General features: G+C 51.2%; 1 protein-coding gene across 1 annotated transcript; it reads right to left on the reverse strand.

The window, feature by feature from the left end:
* Positions 1-14,676: 14,676 nt before the first annotated feature.
* KLHDC7A (kelch domain containing 7A) lies at positions 14,677-17,810 on the reverse strand. The gene has a single exon (XM_005145464.3). The coding sequence runs from the start codon at positions 17,528-17,530 to the stop codon at positions 15,215-15,217; it is 2,316 nt and encodes a 771-aa protein (XP_005145521.2). The 5' UTR covers positions 17,531-17,810; the 3' UTR covers positions 14,677-15,214.
* Positions 17,811-20,009: the final 2,199 nt, after the last annotated feature.

The raw sequence follows: 20,009 nt of genomic DNA on the forward strand, positions 1-20,009 counted from the left end.
GAGGTGACTCTCTCAAGGTATCCAGTCTGTTGAGCTTGGGAATAGCACAACAGTTGTGTGACCATGTACCCCTGAATAATCTTTTGACCTAAGGGATGGGATTTCTTTGCTTTCAAAAGCATTGGCTTGGCTCCTAAAGCTTGTGTTCAGGCCCCTCAGTGTAAATGTATCCCTACAGCAAGTAGGTGTGTGCGCTCAGGAAGAACAAACAGCACTTTGTGCCATCCTGCTTGAGCTCTTGTGTCACAGCAAGGCAGGATGAAGGCAGAAGCTGCAATAATTGTCTCCATTGCTCTCTTCCCCACTTGTGTGCTCTTGTCTTGAAGGAAACCTGAGCTGACCTGGACTTCCTCCCTAGGCTTGATTTAAAACCACTTCATTGCAGTGGTGAGAAGAGCTGTTGCCTTCAGGGTTTCTCTTGGAATCAGGAGTGAAGTCTTGCATAGACACTTATAAGAGCATCTCTTCTCTCTAGGATACAGTCACTGTCCTCCTGTCTTGCTGGAGCAGAACAAGATGCTCTTTCCATCACTGCATCCTAGCTGGGGTCAACCTGTCTACCTGGCCTTGGTTAGGGCAATCTTGTCTCAAGCAGCTTATCTGAGCCCTCTTTTCCAGCCTTTCCTGGAGAGTCTTTTGCTTCTGTTCCCCCAGTGACCTCCGCACTGGGAAACCACAGAGGAATGTCACAAAATGCCATGTATTTGCCCTGTTCTGGTGCTGTGCTGGAGGCTTGATTCCTACTGGAGATTTCCATCAAGCCAGGAAAGAGCTGTCAATGTGACCATGGCTGTCAAGATGACTGATTCCTTTAGTTGGGTCAGTTTCTAGCCCTGAGAAGTAGGAAGGATGTGGGCAGAGATGGCCTTTAGAAACTTCCAGGCAAGATTGGCTGGAGCTTTCACCCCCACTTGCCTTCCCTGGCATCCTAGTGTGTGATTTCCCCCTTGTCCCCACTATCCCAGGCAATACCATCTCTCCTTTCATGTTGCACAGAGATGGCCTTTGATTCTCCTCTATCTGGATGTGTCTCGTCAATTTGCTAAGATGCATTTTTCTCCAAGCTTCTCACTCCTTGTGTGTATTTTGATGCTTGTTTTCCTTCTAGAGACTATCTATGGCAAAATTCAGGTTTGCCCCCATAAAACAGCTTTGGAAGATGGATATAAGGGGTTAACTGCTTAAAAATGAAAATAGAGAGAAAAATTAGCAATGCGATATATCACACCAAGGAGGAGGAGTATTCCTGCATGCTCACTTAGCAGCAGCAAGTGTTATCTTGTTCCTAACCATGGGTTTGAGTGAGTTGATAGGAAGAATATGCCACTGAGTAAGCACTGAGCCTTGTCAAATAGTGATTTGATTTTTCAGCACAGTCTACATGATGGCAGACTAAGGCAAATCACTGCCTGTAAAAAGGCCTATTAAGATGCTGTGAAGGCTTCTTGATGGCAACTTCTGGCTTGAACGGGGCTCTTGAGAGGGGTGAAATCACAGCACACTGTGCATGGGTCCTCTAAATCAGCCTTACCCTTCTAGAGCCAGGGCTCAGACCATAAACTGGTCAAAATCCACTGAAATCATAGGTTGGGATTGTGTTTTACAGCTCTCCTCTGCCCTTTCCTTTGTATCTGGGGTCAAGTGCATTAAGAAATGGGTGTCCTCTATTGTAGAGTGGAAGAAGGAATAAGGGTCTTGGTGTGACCAAGGCTTTGGGAGCTGTGATGGACACACAAATGCCTGTGTGGCTTGCATGATTTTTGGCAATACAGTTTGATGGCCGGAGCTGAGCCTCAAGGGTGTCCTTCTGTAGCTCCACGTTATTCCTGCAGAAACACACGCTCCTTTGCTGCAGCAGTGACAAACCTCACAAAAGCGCTGACTGTGGCAGGAGTGAAAGAAGAAAAGCTCTGAAGGGTCCAAGCTGCAAATAAAGCAGGGGAAAATCACAGCATCAGACTGCTTTGTGTTGAAGGAACCTCAAAGCTCATCCAGCTCCAACCCCTGCCATGGGCAGGGACCCCTTCCACTGGAGCAGCTGCTCCAAGCCCCTGTGTCCAACCTGGCCTTGAACACTGCCAGGGATGGGGCAGCCACAGCTTCCTTGGGTAGACCTTCAAAACATCACACCCTTGGTAAGGTGCCAGGATTTCTTAGACACACCAACAGGCACAAACTGAGTCAGGAGAGTCCTTGTCACTTCAGGGTTACACTTCCTTATCACATAGTTGGATTGTTCGTATAGTATGCATGCAGAAGTAATCTGGTGACTAAAATACAGATGAAGAACAAAGCTGATGTCGTGTATCCCCTGGTCTCACGCAGCTTAAAGGTGGAAATAGTGAATGGAGAGGGGAAAAATCCATCCCACTTTGTGTTTGCACTCAAGCGAGGAGCCACTAGATGGCAAGAACACCCTGCAAGCAGTTGGCAACTGGGCTGCAGAGTGAAGATGCTCAGAATGGTGAATTCTGGGGACATCCTGAGCTACATTTGATGTCTGGATGTTCCCTCCCCTCCAGCACTGTCTCTGAGTGCATCCAGCACATGGTTGCCATGTTTAGTTTATGGCTGTTGCTATTTAGCATCTTTAATGTGTGCATTGGAGGGCTGGGGCAAAGCAGTGTTGGAACTTCTTCACTTCATTAAACACATACCTGGGCAGGGAGAAATCTTCACCTGATGCTGCACTTTGCCATCGTTAGTGATCGAAAAGCAGCTTGGAAGAAGATGCTGAGATCAGCTCTCATTGCTGCAGAAGGAAACATGGTCCACGACCTAGTGGTCCTGGCAAACCTTAAAACCTCTTTTCATGCTTGTTCTTGGGCTGCCTGATCATTTGTCTTTTCCTCCTCTCCCTATTTTTAATGTCTTGGGAAAGATCCTCTTATTAATCCCGAATCACACAAATGAATCTGACCGTGAAAAGGTCTTTGGAAGCATCTGGGGCAAGATGCAGGTTATGAGGGTCCCCCTGCTCTACTTTAGGGTCCTGGCCATTTCCAGGAGACCTGACTGAGATGGGCTGGTTTTATCCAGTTACATACCCTCTTTATAAAGCCTGGTTCCCCTGAGAGAGGAAAAGAGCATCATTCCATGTCTTCCAGCCTTGTCTCTAAAGGTTCTGTGGCCGAGGGGTACAAAAGTACCTGGAGCTTGGTTAAAAGATACCTTGATCATGGTAGCTTATCTAGGAGCTGTGTTCTGTGGGGACAGGATCTTGGGCACTTCTGTATGTAGTGAACCAATGCTGATATCTGTTTTCTCCCTGGAAGGGGTACTTGTGGCTTCATTCTTCCCTATGTGCCCTGCAAGATGGTACTCTGGGGGTACACCCCAAGCTGTGCTGTTCTGCACCACCCCATATCCCTGCGGAAACACAGGGAGATGCTCAGTTTGCTCTTGGGTTTTCAGGCATCTCCTCTTCCAGAACACCCTGAAGGCTTTGCTGGGCTTTGCATGAGCCCATAAAGGCCCCTGCTGCCTTCCAGACTGTCCAGGAGGCTTTGGTGGGCTTTCACAAGCACATAAGGCACATTAATTTTTCACCAAGGAGAAGCACTGATGTGTGGAAGGGGATGGAAGGGGTTTATGTGTTTATAAACTGCTGAAGACATCTCCGATCAGTGCTTTGTGCTTTTTATGGGCCATAAATCCCCACTACTGCAACACTTTATTGCAACTTAAGCAGAGTGGTGGTTGTCCCTCTTATAACCCTTAAAACGCTGTTTCTCACCAGCTTTTGGTCTTTGTCGTTTTATGCACATCCAAGGAATAGAAAGGTTTTGCCACCCTTCATATCAGCTGTGGGAGAGGGAGATGAGGGCATTGCAAGGGCATTTATGGGGAAAGAGGCCTGGGAGGAGGGAAGCAAAGCAACTGTGTTATAGGGAGCTCTAGGGTTGAGAAGGGGGTTGTGGTACCCATAGGGAGCACCCTGGGGATTGGGGCTTCCCTGTGCTATGTGCAAGAGGCCTGCCCTCAATTGACACTTGCCCATAAGTGCTCTCCATGTGGCTGCTGAGCATCCAGCTGATGCTCCATTATCTCTGGAAGCAGCAGTTCACTGGTGAGTGCAGTGAGGCTGCAGGTATGGATTTAGACTCCTTCTGCCACTGATCTCTGAAGTCCAGTACTTGCTTTTAATGATTCCTTGAGCAGAAGCTGTTAGAGCTGTCGCTTGAGTACTGTGCTCAGGAGTTCATTATCTCACTGAGGGTAATGACTGCAGAGAGGGAGTCACTGATAGGGGGTCTTGGGAGCTGAAAGCTGCCTGTTAGTATCTACATCCTTGTAGCATCCTTCTGCTTCATGCTGGCGAGGCCACAGTCCCCCTTAAATTGATGCTCTTCCAGGAGTATGCAGCATCTGAGGGTGATTTCTGCAGGATGTGGTCCAGGGCTGTTACCAGTGGATGCTGTTCTGTTTATCCTCATATTACTGCTTTGGGAAGGGGGAGTTAGAAAACCAGTTGAACATCTCACCTGTTCCATGGTCTTCCCAATGTCTTTGGTGGGCAAAGGGCTCTGTAGCTATCCCTGCGATGGGGCAGCAGGTTAGAAGCATCGAGACGCGTGTGCTTTGGCCCGAAGGCAGCCCCCGGATGCCTTCAGGATAGAAGGGAAGCAGGTTGGGATTCATTCTTCGGTTTCTAATAGTGGTAAGGAAGGAGAGGCGGCTGCTTGTGCAGGCTGCAGCCCAGGAGGGGTCAGCACAGCCCAGGGATTGCGAGGGGAGCAGGCAGGGGATGCCAGGGCAGGGAACAGGGAGAAGGGAGGACCACAGAGCACTCTGCTCCACACCACCATCACTCAGAGCATCGCCTGTACCAACCACCGTAGCAGTGGCCTTGGGGACCACGTCGGTCCTTGTTAGGATGGTGAAGACTATCAGCTATCCCTGTGGATCTTCCACATCCCTTCGGCCCTGCAATAAAATCATTCAGTGATGGGTGCAGATGTCCATTACTAGCAGAGGTGGTGTGGGGTAGATTGGTAATAGGGGTGCTCGGCTTCTGGCTGATGTTCTGCCAAATCACCCAGTGTACGGCTTCCAAAATGCCACTGCCTTCCAGTATTGACACTGGTGCTGTTAATTACCAACGGTGGAGGAATCCTCAGCTGGAGAACGGGAAGGATCCTGTTCTCATGGTGCTGCCTGCCCCAGCCAGTGCCGCTCCCTCTGCCAAGCTCCAGTAAAGCTTCCAAAGTTTTAGGATGCAAATCTCCATCACTGAAGCATCCAGCAGCTGGAGAGGTGAAGGGCCGGGAGGGAGACATCTCCCATCTGTCTGCAGCCTGTCTGTCCTCCTGCAGCACAGAGGGGTTGAGCACAAAGGTGGCTCCTCCTCCCCTGCAGAGATGGGAGGTGGTGGTGCGGAGTTCACGGCCTCAACAGATGGCTTGGACCACGCCAGACCTTCGCACCAGCGCTGTCTGGCGAGGGCAGGGAAGTGACACAACCGGTTGCTCATTAGTCATTAATCAGTGAAGTGTGCTGAGAGCAGGAGGCTGCAGCAGATGATGGGGATGGGGGGGGTGGATGAACGGATGGTGCCCCCGGGAAGGTGCAGATCAGGTGTTTGCAGCCTCTGCTGGTGAACCAGAGTTGGGATTTGCTGCTCTGCATCCTCCTCCTGTCCCTGCTGGGTGTTTGGCTAAGTTCAGTCTGGGCCCTTCACATGGGGCTGGAGGCTGGTTTGGAGCAAGCATCCTGCTGCTGTGGCATCCATCGCTGCTCTGGGGACATGTGTGAGGGCTGTCAGCAGCACAGAAGGAGTTTTCCTTCTTTTTGGCAAAGCAAAACCCTGAAGGTCACATCTGAGAACAAGAAATGAATCATTATCTCCAGACCTGGACATTCAGAGGCAGGGCTATTCCACAGTGCGTTGGTGGTGGAAGAAACAGCCAGAGGCAGCTTTGCCCAGGTCCAGTTTCCCCTGTAAAGCTATTCCAGCGCTTGGTAGATCCCGATGCTGGATGTCAGGATGGAGATGGAAGTTTTTACCTTCTTCACATTGTGGTGTAATGTTTTTGATAAATCTCACCCATTCATTTTACCTCTGTGATTCCAGTGTCTTATTTGCAAAGAAGGATAATGACCCTTCAAGGCTGCAAGCCACTAGCTTGGGTATGTAGGGATGGAGCCAGCAACGGATCAAAGGGGTCATCCAAAGGGATGCAGCAGTAACTGGGTACCCCTATCCCCCCTGAGCATCCATCCTGACCCTTTATCCTGAGCAATGGGGATACAAAGCTGCATCCTTCCCTTGCAAAACTCTTCAGGTTAACCGGGAGCCAGCTCAGCTTTTCTTCCGCTCCTTGGGTTTCGGTTCTGCTGACATTCCCCAAGAGGCAACTTTGCACCTTCCATGTAGCAGAGCAAGGAAAAACAAAGCGGAAGGGTTGGTGCCGAGAAAGCAAAATGGCAAAGAGGCTGTAAAGCAGAAGTGACTGGAATGCTGAGGTGGCTCCAAGTGTGTCTTGCTGCTATGTAAGGGGCAAAGTGCCTAATGTGTTCGGACAGGGCTGGTGATGCTTGTGCTGTTGGTGACTGTGGGGGCCCCTTCCTACAGCTCTGCCCCAGACAACATTAACGTTTCTTGGTCCAGCAGGAACTTTGGGAATGGTGTGTCTGCATCCTCTGCCTCAGGATAATGAAGCCCTGCAGATACAAGCACCAGCCCTGAGCAAGCAGCCTGCCTGTTGTGACCAGTACTTAGAGGCAGGAGGATGCAGCTTTCCCAGCACAGGAGCATCACTGGTGCTCAGCTCATCATCCTGCTTGTCCATTAGTACTATCCTCACCCATGCAGGATGCAATCCCACTGCTCCCTGCAGGAAAAGGGAGATTGATCTGGATGGCATCAACCACCCAGGTTGAAATACCAGGCAGTTCCTGGTATTGCTATCTTTTGGAACTCATAGCAGCTCCCCCAGCCCAGCAGGCAAGGGGTTAGGGAGCAGTCCATGAGCCCCCAAGGGAGGAGGTGGGATTTCCGGGTCCTATTTACTTGCACCAATTCAGACTCTCCATCTTTTTGGGCTCCTGAAATGCCAAGCCTTGTACCCATCACCCTCCTGCATCTCAGAGGCTGTTTCTGGCTCATCCTGAATCACCCCCTATCTCCTCTCCCTGCATATGCTTCCCTCATTCTTGGCCCAGATCTTGTGTTTATTGAAGCTGCTGCAGGTTTCTCCCTGCCCATCCTGGCTGGGAATTGCCCATCTGCTGCTATTCTTTACTCATCCAAATGACCCGTGCAAGCAGCTGGATGCTGCAGCGTGCTATGTTGTGCTCACTGACCCTTTTTCCATGATAGATGCTCTGGGAAAAAGGTGGGGAAAGGGCAAAACGTCCACCGCTCCATAGGGAACCAGATGGCTGGTAGCTCAAAGGACCTGGGATGGTTGCACACACCTTGGGTTGCAGGAAACTGGGCTGTTAAGGAGCCATTCCCACATTATTCCTGTTTATTATCTTTAAACCCAATGCTCCAGAGAGCTGCGTTTCTTGCTTGATGCGGATTAAGGTATTTGCAGTGCTTGGTGATGATGATAGACTGGCTTAAACAGCCTGGTGCCCTTGTGCTGCTGATGGAAACATCAAGGCAGACAGGCCCTTGCTAATGAGGCACCCTGCCCTAATGAGCTCTTGTTTACAGGCTGGGGAATGGGAAAAAACCCAACAAAGAAGAAAGTCAGAAAGTACAGCCCTGCAGCAGCAAGACCTGATTCTCTTTTATTAAGGGTTGGGTTTATTATAGGAGCTATTCCCAGCCATTCCAGCCTGCTACTTCAGCCCTAGTCTATCATCCCAAACAAGGAAGGGAGGGAGGGGGGAAGGAAAACAATTAGGAAACGAAATACTTGTGATGGCTGCATTTTAATTGCAAATAAAAAGCTCTCCAATAGGCCTATCATGCAGAAATAAAGAATTCGGATGCTTGGCTTGGTGCAGATGCTTTTCTTTGTGCAAATGGTTGATATGGCTTCATCTCTGTTTATCTGTTTGCAAAGAAAAGGGGGGAGAGCAGCTGCATAGCAACCCAGGAGATCTCTTTGCAGCACATCTGGTGTCAGCACCTCGCCTCAGCTGGATGTCAGGCTGGGAGCCCCAGGCTGGAAATACAAACTGAGGGGGTTAAAGCCGATGTGGGGAGTAGGACTTGATATCTAACCACCCAGATCAATCTCCCTTGCTCCTGCAGGGAAGCAGTGGGATTGCACCCTGCATGGGTGAGGAGGGTAGTAATGGATAAGCAGGGTGATGGTCTGGGTACCAGTGATGTTGCCAGTGCTGGGAAAGCTGCATCTTCCTGAGCACAACAGGCAGGATGCTTGCCCAGGGCTGGTGATTGTGGCTATAGGGCATCACTTTCCAGAGGCAAAGGACGCAGATGCACCATTCCCAATCCAAGCAAGCCCAGGTTTTGGAGCCCACAGAAGATTATTACAACCTGCAGCAGCTTGGAGTCAATTCCCTTTAAATTTAGCTCTTACTTGTAGGAATCCTGTTTCTAGATGAAGCTGGCAGCACTTTTTTGGTTCTTTGGGTGTCTGTGAATCCATGCGTGCTTCTCTTCCATGTCTGTGGAATTATTTTTAAGGACGACGTGCCAGTTAGTGAGTCTGTGGTACAGATGTGACATTTCCAGGCTGGAAGGGAGCAAAGAGTGAGCCAGATCACTGATGGGGATGCTGGAGTCTTGCATCCACATCAGTGTGAAGCAGTGCAAGGAGTAGGGATACAGGGTACCACAATAGTAGGGATGGAAGGGGTTGTGCTGGCATTGGTCACTCGCAGCATCCTCCATCCTGGGGAGATGTCTGGAGGGAAATCCATGTGTAATAAATCTTCTAGGATGCACTCCATGGAAATGATGTTTTGGTGAAGTTTCTTCAGTTTTGGAGAGGCAAAAGAAAGGAAAGAGGGTTTATTGTCACCAAACCAAGTGTAAAGCTGCTCCCAGCCTCAGGTTTTTAATGCTCCCTGTGCATATTTTGCCTGTTTCTCTGCTGCAGGCTGTTAAAAACCCTTTTGCTGGTATTTCATCCTGCTTTTAGGGAGGGAGGCATAAACCTGGATGCCTCCCACTGGAACCGAAGGGGTGGTGGTGGTATGAAACTGATGTAAACCTTTTTATGGCAGGTTTAAACATCAAACAACCCCCAAAGCAGCAGAGTTGGGAAGCTTCAGCCGGGAGCAAAATGATGGATGGAATTTGCGTGTCGCTGAGATTTAGTGAACTATTGTGTTGATTTTTATTAAGGATCTGCAGCCGTCAGAGAAATGCAACATAATTACTGCCCTGTTTATCGACCTCAGGCACTGCAAATCCATCACAGCAGCAAATTAACCCCCTTGCTGCTACAATGCAGCTGAGCTGAAGCCCTCCTGCCTCCACCTCCACCTAAAAGCTCCCAAGCTGCCTGGGATGTTGTTCTGGGCAGCATCCAGTTACTCGGCTCCTTCCCAGTGTGGAAGCATTTCCATTGATTCCTTACTGTATTATTTCTCTCTTTTATTGGCTTTCCAGCTGCTTTCTTGGTAGTTGTTGTGCATTGATGACTATCGTGATAAATGCAATCCCCCCCACCTCTCTTGGGAAGGTACTGGAGGAGAAGAGGTCCCTGTTGGGGAAGGGAAATACAGGACCTGGCTGAGCCACTGCAGGCTTGGGTTTTCCATAGGATGGCTGGGATGGAGCTGGTGTCCTTCCTCCCAAACCCTTTCTGGAGCCTCCCTGGCTCTTGGCATCAACCCTAAGCCCTTTATCGGCTGTGGCCAGTCTGGGTGCCTTCAAGCTTGGCAAAAAGGCAATTTCTGGGAGGTGTGAACTGAACGAATGATGTTGACTTGAAGCAACCTGAGCATCAGCCCAAATCCTCCCCTTTGGAAAACAGTGATGAGCTAAAAGGTCATTCACCCTGGTGGGAATTTAACTTTGGGGCAGTGACCCTGTATGGACTCCGTTGTCCGCAGACCACATGCTCAACCCTTCTCCATGCCCAAAGCATGTTGTAGGAGGGTGATGAACCAAAAGAGCTGATATAATGATAAATGTGGGTTTATTTGCTAGATGGTAGCTTCTTGAGAGAGAACATCTCCCCAGCTTCTCTTAGGGTGCAGGTTTTCACCCCAGGGTTGGAACCTCTAAAGAACCTGGGGTTGTTTTTAGTAAGGTCCATGAAAGGTAACTGAGAAAAGCCCAACTACTTCTTTTCACCTTGAAAACACTGCCCAGTGCCTTGTGGGTGAAACCCAACTGAAATCCATAAACACCCCTATCCCCCTCCTGCAGCTCGAGGAGTTTTTCCTTCTCCCTTATTTGGCTCTTCTGTAAATAAAAATGAGCTCTATTGATTTTATTCCAGTAACAGCGAATTGCCTTTGGCCTGAGCTCTCAGGATGCTAAGCTCCAGCCAGGAGCACAGTTTGGCTTTTTTTCCCCTCCTTCTATAGCGTTTCTGATCTGTGTTTACGACACATCCTAAACTACAGCATGGCTATAACCCACCGGGGTTGAAACAGTGGCTGGCAAATGTTCCCTCCTCTCTGGAGCTTGTGAATCAAAACCCCATCAACAGTTGAAGCAAAAGCTTGTGCCGGGGAGGGAGAACTTCTGCTGGAGTCAATGCATATTTTATCACCCCGCTTATTCACACGCAGCCCTTCTCCCTTCGAACGCCACCCGCGTTTTAATTAAAGAGTCGTTGGCGAGGCTGTTGTTCTGCCTTGGAAGGCCTCCAAACGGCCGTGTTTTCTCCCCAAAACGATCACAAGGGGATGTGCTCCCTCCCTCCCTGTCCCCGCCAAGGTTTGTCTTCTGCAAATCCCGCTAATTACATTTGTCTGGCCAGACGCCGCATCGGCGATAGCATCTTTCATTAGCGCTGACCTCTCCGTGCTCACAAGGAGCTGGCGGACATTCCCAGGGTGGTGCCTTGTGGATGCTGCCAGGAAATGTCCCTTTGGCACCAGCCAAGCATGGCTGGGGCTTAGAAGTGATGGGTTGTGTTGAGCTCTGGTTCATTAGCATCTGCTTGTAGGTTCTGCAGCTTGGGTGCAGCTCCCTGTTTACACAACTGGGTTGTTCCTGGTTGTGTATCAGAGCAGAGAGAGGCTGAGGCTGGTGCCTCCAGGATCTGCTCTGCTGAAGGGCTGCTGGTGGTCAGCCTGGTTGGGATTGCTGCCTCCAGGATCTGCTCTATTCAAGGGTTGCTGGTGGTCCATACATAGGTGGTCAGCTGTGATTAGGTGCAGGAGGGGCGAAGAAGCGCATGGGAAAGGACAAGACACCTCTCCTTGGCTTTAAACCTCTCATGGAGGCTTTCCTGATGGCATCACAACCCATAGCAGTGCAGATATTGCTGTAGGCAACACTCCAGAGAGTCTAGGAGAAACCATGGCCAGGGGCTGAGCGATGCTACCTCCCTTCCTGGCACCTAGCGATGCTCTGATGGGTCTTTCCCTTCCCCCTGGCTTGAAATTCCTCCTTGGCTCCTCAACCAGCGCCACGAGTTTGCTCCTGTTTGTCAGGAACAAGAGACTTAATTTGTCAGTTCACTACGTTTAATATTTCTTTCATGTATCACGTTGGCTTTAAATGCAAAACATGTCTGGAGAAGCTGGCTTTTTCTGCTTGAGGTTTTTTCCTTTCCCACCCTGCTGTAGCCAATACATTGGAGGAAACCGTGTTGAACTAATAAAAAAAAAAGAGTTTAAAATGCTGTTTTTGCACTTCTTTAATTGACTTCCAATTTCCATTCGTATCCAGCCTGGCACGTTGCAAAGGGGAAAAAGAGCAGTGAGCAAATAAGAACTGCGTCACTCCCTGGTTTCTTCTCATCATCAAAAATGTCAAAATGAAGAATCAGAATCAATGTACATTAAACTATGTAATTGCCTAAATATACATGGGAGGGGAGATAATGGATCTTCCTGATTAGAAGTTAGCATAAAGGTTCTATGTGGCTGCAAAGCAGCGCAGTTTAGTGCTTGCACCCTTCTTCTGGGAGATGAACCAGAGTGGGGGGCTCAGAGAGCAGTAATGGGTCCAGGTGCTGGTGATGAAGGAGCTCTGTGCTGGAAAGAGTATCCTTGAGGGAGTTATAGGGATGGAAGAGTTGCTGGTGAATGGTGGAAATGAGCCTGGTGCTCATTGTGTTCTCTTTCAGCATCTAATCCTGATGGTTCCCGACCCAGTGAGGGTCCTGGCTTTCAGTGACTGGTCTTGCAGCAACAAAAGAAGCTGCCAAGAGCAGGAGCTCAACCCCCAGCCTGGTTGAGCTTATTGTGACCTCTAAGTACTCATTAATTGAACTTGCTTGGGGTGGTTTGTAGCTCCATGGGGCAGACGGTGGAGCTTTATTAGGATGCACCACGTGCTTCCCAACCCCTTTCCCTGTAAATCCTGGCAGCTTCACCAGCCCAATCAGTGTAAATAAATAATATCCTGAGCATCACAAGCTGCACTGAAGATGCTCAATGGTCTTATGGTTCTCCTGAGAGCTGCAAGCCTGTGGCTTAAAGCTGCTGCTCATCAGAAACACAGAGCTGGGGTTCTGGCAGAACTGGAAATCAATGGCCAGCAGCTGGCATAGCGGCAGGAGCTGGTATTTGGTGGCATCACGCTGGTATTTGGGGGAAACCCCAGTCATCCAGGTCTAAATACTGGTTTTCATTTGTCCTTTGCCCTTTGCTTTCCCTCAGCTGCAGCCAAAAGTCATTTCACCATCAGTCACGGGATCCCTGCAGGCTGTTGCTCCAAACCTGCTTGTCCTTCCCTGCAGAACAAGCAGTGCCCCAGCACGAGATGTCCCCAGTGCTTTTAATCTGTTAAATGCCTCCCTAGGAGAATCAGGGTAATATTGGAGAGTGCAGGAGCAGGGGGAGAGCTGCCCATGGCTCATTATTGCTCATTGCTCACTGTCACACTGGGGAATGAGGAAAAGCTGCTGGGTTTTGAGGTTGCAGCCTGGCAGTAAGGAGTTAAAGGAGAGGTGAAATATTAAGCGGAAGCTAGGAGGCATGGCAAGAAGGGCAGGATCCCAGGAAGGCTTTTCAGGGGATGGAAATTAGAGCTGTCACCTGGAAGGGCTCCAAATGCCCAGCTCCCATCCAGCCAACGTGTCCTCTGTTCCCCAGCGCCCAGCCTAGTGCGGCAGGGATGATGAAGGGAATGGAGCCGGGATGCTGATGGGGACAAGAAGCTTTTGCAGGTTGCAAAGGGGCTGGACTGCTCTGGGGAAGCAGCCATGACTTGGGGTTTGCTGGGGGAGAAGTAGAAATGTGTTGGAGTATGTGTGAATCCATCTTGTTGAGCTCGCTGCTCTGATTGGTGGCTGTGGAGGTGGCTAAATAACAAGGAGGTAATAGTGAAGAGGGTTTTGACTCACAAGGCTTACCAGCCCAAACATCCCCGCATAGAGAGATGCCGAGATACAGGAGGCTGCGTCCCTCAGACGTCTGAAGTGGGGTAGGAAGAGGTGGGTGAAAGAGGCTGGACCACAGCAGTTTGAGGCACAGGGAGAGGCTGCATCACCCACATGCTACAGCTACAGAGCAAATCTCAGAGGCTGGTTCATTAACACAGCCCCCCACACTTTCCTGATATGGGTGGATGCCATTGACCTCCATAGGAAACCCCGAAGGCAGAAACAGGAGGCCTTCACACAGTGATGAGAGAAGTAATGCTTTTGGGAGCACTATAAAAGGACATTAACCTAAGCTCTCCTGAATCACTACGAGCAGCAGGGCGTAAATGGTGATACCATGGGCTGCTCCAGCACCATCTCTTATCTCCAGGCGCTTCAAGTGCATCCATGACTTCATGCTCGTGAACCACTGCCACCAAGGAAGCAGGTTCAGGAGGGTTTTATCCATCTGGGAGCTGGTTTTACCTGTCTGGGGCTGAAAGATGATGGATGACAAGCCTTTTGAGGAGAAGGAAATGCAATTACTTGAAGTAGGCTTCTGGCAGGACATGGAGACAGCAGAGTGACATTAGTGAAACCCGAGGAAAAGGGGATAAAAGACCAGCTGCTTGCATCCAGGGCCTTGGTTTGCTGTTGGTTGCCTCCTCAGAGATGTTGTTCGTGCAGTAATTAGCGATGTAAAACATGCGTCAGCCTCTTTGTTCCCATTAGACTTGGCTACGGTTTGAAGTGATGCACAACAGTAGCCGTGGTTAATTTTACCCAATGTTCACTTTAATTTCATTTAAGACCAGCTGTCTATAAATCTATAGTACTTATTTACATCACGTACATATAAATATATATAGCATTCTGTGCTGAGAAGATAAATCTGTGCCCGGAGAGGAGAAGCTGTGTGGAGACCTCAGAGCAGCTTCCAGTGTCTGAAGGGGGCTACAAGGATGCTGGAGCGGGACTCTTCATCAGGGACTGCAGTGATAGGACAAGGGGTGATGGGTTCAAACTGAAATGGGAAGTTCAGGTTGGAGATAAGGCAGAAGCTGTTCCCTGTGAGGGTGCTGAGGCACTGGCACAGGGTGCCCGGAGAAGCTGTGGCTGCCCCATCCCTGGCAGTGTTCAAGGCCAGGTTGGACACAGGGGCTTGGAGCAGCTGCTCCAGTGGAAGGGGTCCCTGCCCGTGGCAGGGGTTGGAGCTGGAGGAGCTTTAAGGTCCCTTCCAACACAAACCAGTCTGGGATTCTATGTAACAGATAACAAGGCACTGGTAGGAGCAGGGCACCCCAGCTGCCAGCCCTGGGGTGATGTTTACAGTCAAGCCTAAAGGCTCCTAAAGGCTCCATGCCGATGGTGTGATACCTCCTTAGTGATCAAACCTCCCTGATACATTCCTCCACCATAAAATCCCCTGCGTGTTGTGTGTCCACGTCAATATGCACCCACCCAGGCAGTGCACACCTGGGAGCCTGCAGCAAGCTGTGGCTTATTTGCATCCAAGCAAGCACACCTATGTTTAAATACCTCTAAGCAAACAAGTCCACCCAGCTCCAACTTTGTTCTTCTTTGTGTCTTCAAGGTTGGGTTTACTGGCAGTATCCAAGGGCAGTGTCTGCTTGCTTACAGGGCCTGGAAGGATGCCTGCTTGGTGTTACGTGTGGGTAACATTGCCCTGGTAGTGTTGGTCCCATGCTACGTGGTCCAGTGTGGGCTGCTGGCTTCTTCTACCATCTTTCACCATCATATCATGCCTAAGCCACCACCACTGCTGCATGGATCCCTCAAACCTGTGTTTGTGGCACCCCTCCTTCTGGCAGCATCAGGACAACTGGGAGGAGGCTGCCATGGGGCGATGGGAAGGGCTGCAGCTCCTTGGTCCCAAAGCGTGGAGAGATAAGGTCAGCTAAGAAGCGTATGTGGAAGTGCCGTCCAACACAGTGAACCAAGCTGCCCACTACAGCGCACTGGAAGCCACCAGGGTTGGCCATGGTGTAGGTGGCACATTCATACCATAGCTTGGCCTTGGCACTGCAGCGGTAGACACCAATGCCTGTGCCAGGGTGGAGGTCAAAGCGGTAGATGAAGCCATTGGTGCTCACCATCTCGGCTGTCCTGTTCTTGCCACCGCTGGCCGGGCTGACCTTCCAGCTGTCCGAGCGGGCAGTGTATCGCAGCAGCACATAGCGCAAGGTGCCTCCTGTCACGTAGATCTCCCCATCACACACTGTGGCCGTGTGGGCCACAGCAAAGGTATCATGGGGAAGGGGTGCGGTGAAGGTCCAGCGGTCCTGCCGGGGGTCATAACGCTCTACTGTGTAGAGACATTCACCACCAATGGCATAGAGGTGGCCATCCAAGGCCACGAGCTTGCAGTGCGGCCGTGCTTGGTTCAAGGGGCAGATCTCCCTCCAGATGTTGGTCAGGGGGTCATAGCAGAAGACACGGTTGGAAGGTCTCTGCATCCGGCCCATGCCCTTGCAGCCGGCCACCACGAAGATGTAGTTGAACATGCTGCACATAGCACACCCCTGCGAGACCACCTCTGGTGGCATGTGGCAGAGGTGATGCCAGCAGTCCCCTCCATCATCATAGCAGCAGAGACGGCTGGTGTGGAGGCCGGGCTCCTGCAGGCTGACATCTGCCACGACCACGTGCATCTTGCCCTTCATCCTTTGCCGCAGGATGAGGTCCCGCTCGCCGGCGTTGAGACGGCCGTAGATGGATGGTGTCCTCAGCACCTGCAGGTAGTTGTCACTCATCACCTTGTAGGCAGCTTCCTGGAGGTGCTGGAGCTTCTGTGCCTTGGCTGTGCAGAGAACCTCGTAGCAGTTCCCCAGGTCCAGGTCGGTGGATGGTGGTATTTGGTCAGCACTGGCCACAAGCCCTGGGCAGGGGCTTGCAGACCGTGTGTCAACTGGTGCTGTGACCCCAAACCCCTCCATGGGCAGCTGGAGGTGGGGACTCTCTGCTATGTGGAGGATGCTGTTCTTGCGGCCAGGAGATGGTGGCTCAGGAGAGGGCTCCAAGCTCCCGGTAGATGCCGGAGCTATGGATGAGATGGTGGGATCCCGCATCGCCAAAGTTGGGTCTGGCTGCTGTATATTTTCATTGACCTGCTCCGAGCTGCGGCACTGGGATGTTCCCAGAGGGATGTAGGGAGAAGACCTCTTCTTTGACACTGACTGGGAGATGGACTGCGCGTAGTAGTCATAGACTTTGCCTTTTAGGCCAGGGCCTGGTTGCCCAGCCCCATCCTTCTCCCGCTGCTCAGTGATGAACCCCTCCTCTACCTGGATCTTCGCAACCGAGGAGAAAGAGTAGGAGGTCTCTGCCCCTATGCTGCTCGTTGTCATCGTTAGTGCCAGGTCTGAGGTGATGCTGAGGGTCTGGATCATCCCCCCATGCTCCTCACCCTCCTGGCTCATGCCTCTGCTGGCCAAATCCTGCTCCACGCTTTGGGCATCATCATCATCAGCCCTGGGGGAGAGCCCTGTGCTGGGAGCAAGCGTGTCCTTCTCCCCAGAGCTGCTCAGGGTTTCAGCTGCATCCCCAGACTCATAACAGCTCAGCTCACTCCCCAGCTCATTTCCTGACTCACTTTCCACCTCACTTCCCAGTTTGTTTCCTGCCTCACTTCCTAGTTTCCTTGCCAGCTCACTTCCGAGATCACTTCCAAGCTCAATTCCTGTCTCACTGCCCAGCTCACCTGCCCTCCTGCCCATTCCCACTTTCTTGCCAGTCAGCCCCAGTTCAGAAACAATCTCCTCTTCCTCCTCACCCTTCGGCAGACTCCAGTCCCACTGGAGAGGTGTGATCAGTGTCCCAGTGCCACTCACATGTGCATCCCCACCACCCCTCCTCACCTCCTCACCCAACACCCTCCTCCGCCGCAGTCCCACCACATCATCCCCATCCCCATCCAGATCCCGGGCAGCATTTTCCCTGTGCTCTTCATTGGCCCGTGGGATTTTACCCCCAGCATTCAAACGGGACTTATAGAACCTGTACGCCAGCGTCAGGAGGAGCAGAGCGGAGAGGACCAGCTTGCCAGCCAGCGGCATGTCGAAATGCCAGGACAGGGTTACCCGCTGGGGCATTTTTCCATGCCGGGAATGCGGAGAAGCCGATTAATGATTGTCGAGCGAGCCTGGAGTGTGGAGCTGGTTTGGGACAAGGTGACTTTGAGCGGACAAAGCTGGCAGGAGGCTTCTGGACAAGCTTTGCATGTTTGGGATGGGCTGGGCTCCGGGGAGAAGGTGCAGCCCGGAGCTGGTGGCACAGAGCCGGCTTTATGAGGCTGGTAAACAGAGAGGCTCAGACGGAAGCAAAAGGAAGCACGAATCCCCTGTGAGCAGCCCGGTGGTGCTGCCTGCTCGGTTCTGTGGCTATTTAGAAGCAAACATGCAATGAAAGGAGAAAATGAGTCGTTTTGTCTGGGAAAGGTCCCTCATCCCTGAATGCAGGTGTGGGAAAGGGAGGGAGAAGCAGCCCGATGCTGGGTAGACCTTTGCTCTGACACCCAGCAGCTGCGGGTGACTAATTCAGTAGCCTTTGTTTGCAGCATGTTAGCTAATGAAGGGTGACAGGAAATAGCCTGAAAGCTTCTGGGGTCTCTTCAAGGCCAGCGTGGAAGTGGCAGGAGAATTAAGAGCTGGTGGAAAAGGACCTGGGTTGTTTTTGGAGGGGGGCAGGGGAGAAATCCATCACTGGAGAAGAAATCAAAGCAGGAGTTAAACTGCAGCTGGTAGCTGCCACATTTAGAGACCTGCATCCGTATGCATGGGGAGAGGGATGAACTAAGGAAAGTAAATGAAAGCGTTGGAACCAGGAAGAAATCTGGGATGGGAGGGATGGGAGTTGTCATTTTGAAGTGATGTGTTGGTGCTTGGGGGGTGTCCGCAGGGATTGGAGTCACTGTGGGGAAACTGAGGCACAGAGAGTTCCAGACAGTGCCACATTTGCTTCTTTCTCCCCCTGGAAGGATGTCAGTGATGTGTCTGCTCCTGTTCAAAGAAGTAGGGGAATTATTGTCCCCATCATCCCTGAGGCAGCCAGGTCCCAGTGCTTGGTTTGCAGCAGGGGAAGGAGAAAGAAGGGAGCCTTGGGAATGGCATCCTGCTGTAACTGCTGCTAAGCGAGCTGAATTCTAAAGGATAGAATGAATTTCCTTTTCCCTGAGGGCAATGTCTTACATGCTGAGAGATGAGGAAAGCAATGAAGCCCTGCGAGGCCCAAATGTAGCTGGGGGTGGGCAGCTGCTCCTATTTGCAGGCAGAGACTCACTAGCTCGGCCTTAATCCAGTGGGATTTGCCAGAGAAGTGAATCCAGGTGATGCTAAAACAACTCATTGTATGTGGTGTGGGTGTGGTGGGTCCCTGCTGCATGGCTCATGGGTATATGTGGTAGGAGGTCTTGCCATGGGTCTTTAATAGGGGGTCTTTATGCATGGTGTTAAATGAGCTCATACCTGGTGTCCGCAGCCTCCCAGACCACCTCCTGGGCAGCAACTCATCTCCACCAGGTATTGTATGAGGTCAGGCACTGCCTTTTGCAATGGGGGGAGCATCTGAACCTCCTTGGAGCACATTCCCCACCATCACCAGCACCCGCAATGGCTGAGATGCTGAATTTCACCTCATGGCTTTGCACAGGGTGCCAAAGGGGATGTGAGTGGGTGTATATCTGCTGCTAGACTTGTTGAGAGTGCTCATTAGGTGGAGGACCACATGTTATCCATGTCATATCTCTATATATCTATATATGTATATAGAAAGGATGGAAAGGGAGCAGAGGGGTAACTCCTCATGCTGGGTTGGCAGTCAGGGACCTCTGTGCTCATCCCTGCTGTGAATGGGGAGAGCTCACCAGTGGCTTATAGGGGGATGCTGGGGAAGTTTCTGCCTTGTAGGGGTGCAGTGTGGGGAAATACAGCAATGGAGATGTTGGGGGAATGAGGATATTTAGATTAAGAACTGGACTTTGGAGGAGGGTATGCACTGATGGGGTACATCCTTTGGATGAGCTTGCTCCAGGGGCCAAAGCAGGACCAGCCAAAACCCACTCACCCGCTTCCCTCCATTGTCTTTGGGATGGGGACCCAAAATCTATCTCTTTGGCATGGCCAAAACCTCATGGGAAGTGGTGTCCTGTCATCCTGCAAACCCAGAGGGGCCTGAAGCCAGGCTGGAGCTGAAGTAACCGGGATGGGCATCAAGGCTGGGCATGTGTTTGGAGCTAGTGAATTGGAGAAGGGTCTGGGCACCCAAGTGGGGCTGTGACCCCCGGGTGTCTTCATCTCTCACTGCTGCAGGTGCCTGCTTTAACCTGCAGGCAGATCTGCAAAGATCCCTGCATTCCTAAGCTGGGAAGGATGAATTATGCATGTACTTGGTGGTCCTATGAACATGGCCATAGCAGTAACTGTGCTCAGTAATGAGGCAAGGGAGGCAGGGAAAACATTGAGCAAAGCCCAGTGCTGCTCCCATCAGTACTCCCAGCCCCACTGAATGGGAGCATCCCTGATTTTGTGTTCCCCACATCCCAAAGATTTGGGGACTTGGATGAGCCACATCTTT

This window comes from Melopsittacus undulatus, chromosome 12, assembly GCF_012275295.1.
Source record: "Melopsittacus undulatus isolate bMelUnd1 chromosome 12, bMelUnd1.mat.Z, whole genome shotgun sequence".
NCBI lineage: Eukaryota > Metazoa > Chordata > Aves > Psittaciformes > Psittaculidae > Melopsittacus > Melopsittacus undulatus.